An 11,074-nucleotide genomic window follows, 5' to 3' on the forward strand; every position below is an offset into this window, starting at 1 on the left:
GAAACAATCAAATCATAGTTTACTTCGGTGTTCTCTTGCTTGCTGCTGCTGCTGCTCCATCGGGACGCGTATGGTTGCACCCAAGCCGCACTACGCGTCCCGTAGACGACCCCGACGGTGATGACCGAAGGGAGCACTTCCCCTGCCGACAGCGACGTGGGCATGCTTCCGGCGTCGCCAAACCCGAGCTTGTTCAGCTTGCTCAATGGCTATCGTACCAGCAAGCTGCTGATGGCCTCAAACCCCGAACAAGATGCCATTGCTCCATCGCCAGTGGTGGGCTCTGAGGACGTCTACCGCCACCGGTGCCACTTGGCGCTGTCACTGCCGCCTCCTATACCATCAGAGGCGCTGACTAGTGCTGAAGATTTGACTGAAATTGATAGCGTGGGGGGATCCCAGCCGGAAATGGCCACCAGTCTTCTCCGCGACGACCAGGTGGCCGAGCTCGAGAAACGCGTCCTCCATAACGCCAAAACGATTAACCTGAGGGATTTGCTTATGACTAAGCCTCAAAAGAGACCGCTGGTGGTGCTTTTATCCGAACCAGATGAGGATATCATGATTTTGGATACTCAAACAAAACTGCCCCAACCGGCAATATCCAAAGCTTCTACCCATAAAATCACTCTCAAGTTAACACCGGAGGCACTCATGCTGATTACCGAGCCTAACCCGTTGAAAGTTAAAGGCTCTGGCCCCATTTGCGGCGGCGGGGGTGGCGGCGAGTCGATACTTGCCCTGATGATGCGGCGACCCCGCAAACGCCATATGGTGACGTTGAAAGTGAACTCGGCTGCTTTGAAACAAGTTGCCGATAGTGCTAACCCGCTAAAGGTGAAAGGAACAGGCCCCCGGTCGCTGCTGGCCCTGATCTTCGCCCTGATGATGAAGTCGCTGGCCGATAGCGCCATCAAGAAAACTGCATTGCAGAAGCTTACTGAGCTTTTGCCACCACCGATAACTCGTGACCAACTCCACGTTATCGGTGACGACTTGACACTACCGCATTTACCCTTACCGTTGCCTTTACGGGACCCAGTCCCCATATTAGTTGATGATGACGATGACGAAGTCTTTAGTTTCCCTCAATTGAGTCAACTGGACCCGGCGAGGTTTAATTATACGGCTTACAAACAGACTAATCTCGCCCAGTTGGTCCAGGAACGCATCCCCGATATACGCCACCACCCGTGTCTCATGGCCATTTTCAACCGGTTTATCAATCGGTTCACTGCTAAATCAACCGACGGTGATAATGATGAGCTCTGGGTGAACAAGTACGCTCCTCACCGCATGGAGGAACTGCTTGTGGCCGAACACCCTCGCCACACGATTAAAGCCGCCATTTGTTCTGCATTCGAAAGACTTAAAAGTCTGAGTCTTAGAAAGCCTCGTAATGAGCTTATAATTGAGCGCCGCCGTCGGGAACAGAAGCGGCTAGCCCTGCTTGGTGGCTTTGTCGTCGACGACTACGGTACCGGTAATGAACAATTAACGGATGACGATGACGATATCTTTCTTCCCATAATCATTATTCATGGCCGTGTGGGTGTGGGGAAGTCAACAGCAGTGTACACAGCGATGCGGGAACTCAAGGGCCACGTCCACGAGATCAATACGGGGATGGCCAGAGGAAGAAGGGATATCAATACTACTTTAAAGGAGTATTGTACCACGCATACTGTACATCGCAAAGACGGCAAAACTGCTTCGTTTAAGCAGGGGCTCGTGCTTCTAGAGGATACACACATCCTCTTTGAACAGGACCGCACTTTCTGGCAACTGGTGACGGAGATGGTAAACATCCTGCGACGTCCCATTGTTATTACTTGTGAACTGCTTGATAACATTCCTCGCCAGTTGATTGAGTACGCCAGTGAGGAGAACGCCGTGATTGATATGGAATTCGTCACTGACTTTAAACTTGTGGAGCAGTACTTGTGGCTCTGTGGAGCCTGCGAGGGTTATGACGTTGACTCGTCAGTGCTTAGAGCCGTCATTGACAACGCCCATACCTCTCATTTTGACCTCAGATGGGCGTTGATGACGCTCCAGCTGGTGTGTCTTTCCTCGAAGCGGAAACCAGGGAAATTGGTCTCAGTGGAGCACGGCTGGTCCCTGCCCCCTCAACCGATCCCCGAAGACTTGGGTGGTCTCCACCAGTGGCTTGAGCTTGCTCTGGCGAGCGATGTCATTGATACGAATATGCTTTCGCTGTACCCTCACCAGCCACAAGTCAATGAGCTTGTCGATATCTATGTCATCCCAGAGCCTAAATTACGTCCTTCAGTGACTGATACTGAGCTCAATATTGGCCACCATTTAGCCACCACCCTCGGTTGTGACCGCCACCCGTCAGTACCTACATTTGGGTCAATAAACCATATCCGCGAGCCTACGAACGACTTCATTGGTCTGCGACAACGGCGTACCCCTAAGTTTATGGAGGGGTTTTTTGTTGCTCGCAAGACTCGCTCACTGACGCCTGACGACCAAAGCTTCGACTTTGACCTGGCCTACGCCAACGCCGCCGACACTACGGGGGTGGCCGATAGCCTGTGTTTATGGTGGACACCTAATAGTGCCTATATCACGGATATCCTCCCCGTTGCTACTGATTGGGTGAGATTTCAACAGTTCGTGGCCAGCAACGACATCCCCGACCACTACCGGCGGTTTCGGCTGGATGGGATTAATCTCTTCGACTTCTCCCACTGTCCCGACCGCGCCTAGATTCATAGAATACAAAGGTATACATTTCATAACACTGAAAGGGTAGTCAAGGTCAATCAAACAGATCATTGCCCTACTACAAAGGGATGCAACGTTTTCGAGTCAGTATATTTCAGAACATTACTCTTTTACAAAAGACTGTATTGACTTATGCTGAAGACAATTTTGATCCGATTCATTGCCCCACTATAGTAGGCAGTGCTGAATGCTTCAAATCAGTTTCAGGCAGTCAGAACGAGTTCAAAAAGTAATCCTACCAAAGACTCAATTAAATATGTTTTAGATCACTACCCTTCGAATTAGACGCGTTCTTTTGCATCCACTTGCCTGCACGGCTCCACACTATATACACTCCAATTGTCCCCTGACCCCCACTCCCCAGATAACCATTAATGCGCTGAAATACACCAAATCGGAACCTTGTGGAGATGAGGTGGACTAGCATTGGGTGGCTAGCTACGATAGCTACAGTTACAGCATCGATTTCGGTATTTGACGATGGTTTTGACGTGGATACGGGTCCCACATACGATATCTCAGAAATACAGGAACACCCTAATTACACGCTCAGAGTGTTCCAGCCACAACTATCCGAGTCCGATTACAAGTTTGATGATGTCAACTACTATACCGGCTACTTAGACGTGAAACTGCTGCAGAAACACTTCTTTTACTGGTTCTTTGAGTCGCGCAACGACCCGGCTACTGACCCCGTAATTCTTTGGCTTAACGGGGGACCAGGGTGTTCGCTGACCACGGGTTTGTTTCGAGAGTTAGGTCCGTCGTTGATCAATGCTAACATTGAGCCTGAGTTTAACCCTTACTCGTGGAATAATAATGCCCTGGTGGTGTTTTTGGACCAACCAGTGGGTGTAGGGTATTCGTATACTGACGACCCCTTAGCCTACCACAATCTGACCTATGCTGCTGCTAACGATGTCTACGTGTTTCTTGAACTCTTCTTTAAGCGGTTCCCTCAGTTTCAGGGCAGAGAGTTCCACTTAGCCGGCGAATCATATGGTGGCCACTATCTCCCTACTTTCGCCCAGGAAGTGCTTAACCACTCAGAGAGATCATTCAATTTGACATCGGTGATTATCGGTAACGGCAACACCAACCCGTTAGTGCAATGGCCCTATTTCCAGCCGATGGTGTGTGGTTTAGGCGGTGTGGCTGCTGTGGTAAATGCCACTGCGTGTGAACAGATGACAATGGATACTCCCAAATGTGTCAAGGCCATAGAGGACTGCTACGCCTCAAATAACGTCAGCGTGTGTCAGTTTGCCGACCTGTTGTGTGAGGATCTTATGCGCTCTGCTTATAAAGATACTCACCGTAGTCCCTACGATATGCGGTTAAAATGTGATGAAGTCGACTGTGATGAGCTCAGCAATCGAGTGGTGGAGTTCTTAAGGAAACCTGAAGTGATTCGCCAAGTAGGGGCCGCCGTCGACGGGTTTGTGCTGTGTAATCACAGCGTCTCGGAAACGTTTTCGACTACGGCTGACCATGTACGCCCGTTCCACGAGTATGTGGCTGATCTACTTGACAGAGATATCCCCGTACTCATCTATGCTGGCGATAAGGACTGGATTTGCAATTGGTTGGGTAACGAGGCGTGGACGAAAGTGCTTGAGTGGAAGTACGGTCGCGAGTTTGCCGAAGCCAAACCTCACCAGTGGATCACTGCTGACGGCGAAGCGGCGGGGCTTGCCACCAACTATGCCCACTTCCTGTTTGTAAGAGTATTTGACGCTGGCCACATGGTACCGTCGGACCAACCCGCCCACGCCTTCGACATGTTGACCAAATGGCTCGCCAAGGACTACGCCTTTACGAACAGTTTAACAGGCAACTGAAACAGCAAATATGTTTCTTCGACAGGAAAACAAAGCCAATCAAAATCCTTAACACACATTTTTATTGTACATTATGTTCTGAAGGGACCGTCGTATCCTGGGTACCAGTAGTCAAGTTTTCATCCCAATTCTGGGTTACGTTTTTCGCAGCCCAATTCTGGGCTACGGATTTTGCAGCCGACGCTCAGGCCGTTACGTCATTTGTCTGAGGAAATCCAGGAAATCGGTCGAGCCATCCTCTGTCAACGTACTTGAGTGGAACGATGATTGTCCGAAGTCCTGTACCCTTTGCCTTTTTGCAATCTGAAACTGCATTATTCTTTGCATCATCCACCAGCGTGATCGCAGCATCAATATCCGGTGCCCCTCTGTTAGTTTTCTGTTCGTTGTTGCAGGAACATGGGTTCGGCGTTTCGTTTTGAGAGTCAGTCTCGTCGGTATCAGTCAGTAAAGCTTCAAACTGGGTCATTTGCTTATCCAATTAAAACCGTGGTGTCTTGGAGTCTCTTATAAATCCTCAAAAGCCAAAACTCTCATCACAATTAAGAAGCAAGCTTTGTCGACACGGTTGCCGACCTTCTTCCGTAACTCCTTTCAAAACGTCCATAGTCAAAGACAATTGTGTAAGTTGACAATCATGACTCCATCCTCTTTATCTTTCGAACAATGTAATGTTTGTTGTAGCCACGATGAATGTGGGGCTCGTCAACAGGACAATGTTTGTTGTTGTGAGACGCGCTTCGTGAAAATCGCTACAGACGTGTCCATCGATAGAGGTTGACCTTTCCATCACACATCAATGGGAAGCTATAATGGAATGATCCATTCAATTTTCATTGGAAACGACTGATGCTACTTAATTTGTTATGCGTAAGCATTTAATTGGGTTGTTTTTGAGGGGACACCAGACGCAATACACAATGGAAAAACAATTGCCATTGCTGGACCGATGACTGATCTTCATTGGTCGTGAAATGCATTGCAGTTTTCCATTGAATCTACTTCCTGAAAGTGTGTATCATTCACACCCCAGTTTGTGAATCTATGGCTTTTAACGCCAGCATCAGGAATCTCCACAATTTTCCAAAGGAAAACCCACAAAATTACAAAGTCTTGATGTCTTATGGGCAAGTTCCTTCCGACCTCGTGTGTTTTTGCAGTTTACGTTGTGTGTGTATTTCCGTCTGAGACAGCTGCGATTGGCCATTGTTTGACTTTAACGCAAAGGCATTAAGAACGCCTCAATGGCATTATTGTTTTCGAGACGTAAACTTATGATGTTGGACTCAAGGAATCAATGCCGTTAGTGTTGGATAAGAATGAAGGATTAGAGAAGCCTTGCTTCACTAATGCCTCTTTCGAGTCATCACTGATGATCGTGCTAGTTGGAATGCTAGGCTGGTATCGCTACAGTGGAAATCCCCATACTGATATGAGGCAAAGTACAAGAAAGAATGGGGAGAAGAGTTATTACATTCACATAAATCCTTTTGGATCGCTAGCACTGCATATTACTTTCTGTTGAGTCATTGTTAGCGTCAATGACTCACCGTTAGCATCCAACAACATTGTTTTGCCAAAACTGAAGCAAATACTATCACAAAAAACTATAGCAAAAGCGGCTTCCACCCCTCATTTACAGTTCTACCTTTCGTTTGCACTACCCGTTTGATCCACGCGGGGGTGCGGCTCTCCGATCGGGGTTGCAGTGATATGTATCACGTCCTGCACACAGTCCAGGGCTGCCGTACGCACTGCTTTATATAGACAGCATTCTCCACAAAGGGGGGAGACCCTTTACTCCCATTGTCCCACCAATTAAAATGAGACGCCCCGTGCCCTTTGGCCACGAGTTCCGCAAGGCCTACTACGCCTCGCTCGACGAAAACATCAACCCCGTCAACCACGGGCTGTACGGGGCGACGCCCGACCCCGTATACGACGCCTATTTCACCCACGTAAAAGCCGACGCCGCCTACCCCGACCGCTACTGCCGCATCCAGCTCCGGGACGACTACGTTGCTGCACTTAAGCTGCTTGCAGATTTAGTCCACTGCGACTACCGGTGGCTTGCATTAGTGAATAATACCACCACCGGGGTCAATACCGTGCTCCGAAGCCTTAAGTTTAGAGCCGGCGATAAAGTGTTGATTGCGCTGACGTCGTACGGCGCCTGTGCCAAGACGGTAGCGTTCCTTAGGAATACCGTTGGCGTGGAACCGGTGGTGGTGGAGTTAAATTACCCGATTAGTGACGACGAAGTAGTGGCCCAGTTTGCCGCGGCATTCACCGAACACCGCCCCAAATTGGCCATGTTTGACGCGGTGCTGCTGATGCCAGGAGTCACCGTCCCCTTTCCGCGGTTGGTGGAGCTCTGTCGCCAGCACCTGGTGCTCTCGCTCATCGATGCCGCCCACAGTGTCGGTCTCTTACCCCTCAATCTTAGCGAGACACGCCCCGATTTCTTTGTCAGCAGTCTCCACAAGTGGCTCGGGGTCCCTCGCGGGTGTGGCATGCTCTATATCGACCGCAGCCACTGGCACCAGGTCGAGACGTTGCCGATCTCCCACTCGTACGTCGAGCCCGCAGACGCTACCGACGACGACGACTGGCTTATTAACCATTTCTTCTTCACCGGGACCAACAACTATGCCCAGATAGCGCTGATCCCCGCCGCCATTGCCTTTAGAGAGCAAGTGGGCGGCGAAGCCGCCATCCACAAATACTGTGGCGACCTTGCCACCGAAGTCGGTGAGCGCCTAGCCGCTAAGTGGGGCACTCAGTACCTTCACAACGACCCCAAGATCGCCATGGTCACCGTCGAAATCCCCTTGGACCGCTTCGACGCCCCCTACCAGCAGTTTGCCGATAACTTCGACGCCTGGTCCAACTACAGCGGCGAGATCATGCTTGACCGCCGCCAGTTCGTGCCGTGGATCGCTCATAACGGCAAGTTGTGGGCGCGGTTTTCGTGCCAGGTGTACACCGAGGCCGCGGACTTTTACCGGGCCAGCGACGTGCTCGTGGCGGCGTTGGCGACGACGGTAGCCGACGCCAAGAAGGGCTTGGTCCACTGAATGCCGTTTCAGATAAATATCAACATCACGTATACGATAATATATTCATAAAGCAGCGGTTGCTGCGCGAGGCTGTGTCTCAATAATTTCGATTCTGCCAAATTAAGCTCTGAGATCATTCCAGAGAAATAATTAGAGCATTTAAACCAGGCTGTTACTTAGCGTTAGTTGATTGACAAAGCTTTACTAAGATTTCCCTTTATTCTGCCACATTTGTATCCTATTAGTGGTAGCGTGGTGTTGCTGGTAATGCCGCTATATTTAGGCTTTCTGGGGTGGTCTCGACCAGCGACGCGGGCTGGCGCATAAGAACCCTGCACACACGCGCAATCTAGCATCGTGTAAATGCCCAGGGCACACGGATAATTTCATTTGTAAACACCGCAGGGAATTAAAATTAAACTAAACATTTTTCCAGGGAATGTTAGCATTCCGGAAAAATTACCCGTCTAAGATTTGACTAAAGGAAATTCTCTAAGACCAGACTAAATTGTTCGTTTTGACTAAGACCGATCAGAATGGATTAGACACTTCTATCAAGATTAAGATGTCAAATCTTCAATCAAGGTTAAGATCTATCAAGGTTAGGATGTTAAAAATTGAGATTATTTGTCTATCCGATGTATCATTAACTGTGTATATGCTGTATAAAATAGAGAGAGAATCACGTAACGTAGACTCCTCCAGGGATCATTTTAATAACTCCCTCTTTTTTGAAAAATTAACTCATCACCTTCTATCGAACTTAATGCTTGGAGCACTGGCCGGGGTACTGGCGGTCGGACAACGGCTGGGGGAAGATCCCTGCGTCGACCAACTGCTTCATGTCCCACTCGGGGGCATTCTCGGTCTTCCAGTTCCAGAAGATCCACCCCTTACCTTGTTCAAAGGCGTCCAACTGGGCTTCAATGTACTGGCGCACCCGCTTCTTGTAGTCGTCGGACCAGGTGTCCAAATTGAGGTACTCGTCGCACAGCCCGTACTTGGGCGAGTTGTCGTAGTCGCCCAGCCAGCGGGCACCTCTGCCGACACCGTTAAGCCAGGGGGCGCAGTCAGTCAAAGCTGCCAGCCACTCACCACATACGGCCCAGTGGGAACCAACAGAGTCGTTGGCGCCCCACTGGCAGGCAACGTCGATGTGTTCTTGTTGGTTGCGCCCCAATTCTTTAGGAGAGAACACCTGGTAGTGGTGGTGATCAAGCACAACGGACCAGTAGCCTTGGTCGACGGTCAAAAACAGGTCCCAGAACCCCTTATCTTGGAAGAAGGCGTCGTGGAACACCACGGGGGTCGCCAGACCCGTCAGTCTCAAGTTCTTGTAACCGGCGGTGTAGAACGTCTTCAAGTTGTCCAAGTTCAAAATCGGGCCCAACGGCTCGTTCAACAACTCGATACCGATCACGGTATCGTAGTAGGTGCCGTGGCCGTACTTCCAGAAGATTTGCTGCAACACCCAGAGGGTAGTATCGACGTTCAGCCCCTTTTGGAAATCGTACAGATCGCGCTTACCGGAGTTGTCGAACCCGTTCTGCGACCCGGGAGCCCCGTGCAAGTCGATCCACACCTTCAAATCGAGCTCGCGGCACCACTGGAGGGCGCGGTCCAAGTACTTAATTTGCCCTTGAACATAAGGGTCGTCGTCAAGCAACTTGTACGCCCAGTAGCCGATGGGGATACGCACCATATTCAAACCAGCGTCCTTAATATCCTGGAAATCCTGCTTGGTGTACCAGGTGTCCCAGTGGTTTTCCAATTCGATCTGGGCGTTCTTTTTACCCAACGCCTGAGTCAAAGTGTACTCGTCCACCGCCCCCGGGCACGCCTTAAACAACAGCGGATTAATATAGGGCTCCAACACAAACCACCCGCCTAAATTGACCCCCTGGAGCTTATCGTGCTCGTAGTCCCACGAGTCAAACCGTTTGACGAACTTCGTCGCCGGGGCCGCCACGGCCAACGCCGCCGTCACCAACGTCGAGAGCAACATGAAAATATCGGTATATTAGTAGATGAGGGCGGCGGGAGTGGTGGGGGTTTATATAGGCGTCTGGTGGCGCTGGGGCAGGCCACCCCCCCCCTTCGCAGAGGGTGCAGAGTGTGGATGTGGGTGGCTGCCTGCAGAGCGCGTGGGTGCATAACCTCAGGTACCTGCTTTCAGCACCAGGAAAAACCACATGGGGCGGGGCTCCCGAGGGGTTACCACAGACTACTAACAACCACGCCATACACCAATTAAATTAGAGGATAATTAATGCCAAAAATGTGGTTGTTACACTGTGTGTTTCAGAGTGTTAGGTGGTGATTTGCTGCTGGCTTCGAGTGCTGTGTTGCCAGCGTTTTACCCGCGTGCCCACGCCATTGTGTTGCCGATTGTTTTGTCCGACACCTGGTGACGTAATCGCGGCGGCTAAAACCCTGCCAGCATCAGCACCATGCAAGGAATGTTTGTGCCCTGCTGGAAGGGGCGCCGGGTGCCCCTCCGAAACCGACGGTGACGTTTTGCGAGCGCTCCGCCGATACGAGGTTTAGGAGCCACTGGGAGGGCGGATTAGGGTAAACAGAGGCCACAGCAGAGTACGAGCGCTTTGTGGCGCTGGCCTCCCAAAGCAGAGCGCAGAGCGCAGAGCGCCCGGCGGCGCTGGCGCTGGGGGCGGTGTCGGCGGGCGCGTCGCTAGGCTGGCCAAGAGGTGTGAATGATATTTTTTGGTGATTTTTTTTTTTTTTCTCTCTCCTTGATCGCGGCAGGCATGATTTTGTCCCAGAACGGAGCGGGTGTCTCAGGGAGCGGGTGGCGACAGCAGCGCCATTCGCACCGGCGGCGACACGGGGGGGCGCGTCGCCCAAAGCGCCCAAAGCGCCCATCGCGCCCAAGTGAAACGGCGCCACCTACTACTACTACTACACTGACGAATTCCACCTTTCTTGCCAGCGCTGTCGGCGCCGTTAGCCGCCAGCGCTGGGCGCCCAGCGACACGGGGCTCGGATGGGGGATGACAAACTCTAAACCGCAGAAAAGCAACCGTGAAGTACCAAGGTTGTGAGCCCTGTGGACAGAAATCGGTAAGAAACCCTGGACCGTGGTTGGCAACCCGCTACTAAGCTTTTTTGGTTTTCTAACAATAGCCGACGGGGTTTGTGGTGTCGTCTCCCTACTACCGGCGCCGGCGCGGCGCCATCAGCGCAACGAGCGCGGCGATCGGTTGCGCCCACAGCGCTGATGGTACCCGATGGCGCCATGGGCCGCTTCGCCCCTCCCCCTCAACCGTCGCCGGGTAATTGCTGGCAGCGCTAAGCCCCGCCGCCGACGTTTATCACCAACGTCGCCAATGATCCGACGGGCGCGGTCCGATTCCGGTCCCTGGACCCCGGGGCGGGCGTGTGCTGGTCGGTGGGGGGAGGGAG

At 51.6% G+C, this 11,074-nt stretch overlaps 4 protein-coding genes across 4 annotated transcripts; 3 read left to right on the forward strand and 1 right to left on the reverse strand. All coding sequences in view use genetic code 12, as the record gives it.

Annotated features, from left to right (window-relative positions):
- Positions 1-120: 120 nt before the first annotated feature.
- DIURU_003252 (uncharacterized protein) lies at positions 121-2,736 on the forward strand (the record flags this gene model as incomplete). The annotated part of the gene is made up of 1 exon (XM_034155994.1): positions 121-2,736. The coding sequence occupies one exon, from the start codon at positions 121-123 to the stop codon at positions 2,734-2,736; it is 2,616 nt and encodes an 871-aa protein (XP_034012024.1).
- A 428-nt stretch (positions 2,737-3,164) lies between these two features.
- DIURU_003253 (S10 family peptidase) lies at positions 3,165-4,595 on the forward strand (the record flags this gene model as incomplete). Its single annotated transcript, XM_034155995.1, has 1 exon — positions 3,165-4,595. One exon carries the CDS (start codon positions 3,165-3,167, stop codon positions 4,593-4,595), a length of 1,431 nt encoding a protein of 476 aa, XP_034012025.1.
- A 1,823-nt stretch (positions 4,596-6,418) lies between these two features.
- DIURU_003254 (uncharacterized protein) lies at positions 6,419-7,672 on the forward strand (the record flags this gene model as incomplete). The annotated part of the gene is made up of 1 exon (XM_034155996.1): positions 6,419-7,672. The coding sequence occupies one exon, from the start codon at positions 6,419-6,421 to the stop codon at positions 7,670-7,672; it is 1,254 nt and encodes a 417-aa protein (XP_034012026.1).
- Positions 7,673-8,417: 745 nt separating this feature from the next.
- Positions 8,418-9,659, reverse strand: XOG1 (glucan 1,3-beta-glucosidase; the record flags this gene model as incomplete). The annotated part of the gene is made up of 1 exon (XM_034155997.1): positions 8,418-9,659. One exon carries the CDS (start codon positions 9,657-9,659, stop codon positions 8,418-8,420), a length of 1,242 nt encoding a protein of 413 aa, XP_034012027.1.
- Positions 9,660-11,074: the final 1,415 nt, after the last annotated feature.

The sequence above is a fragment of the Diutina rugosa genome (assembly GCF_008704595.1).
Source record: "Diutina rugosa strain CBS 613 chromosome Unknown scaffold19_size194765, whole genome shotgun sequence".
Lineage (NCBI taxonomy): Eukaryota > Fungi > Ascomycota > Pichiomycetes > Serinales > Debaryomycetaceae > Diutina > Diutina rugosa.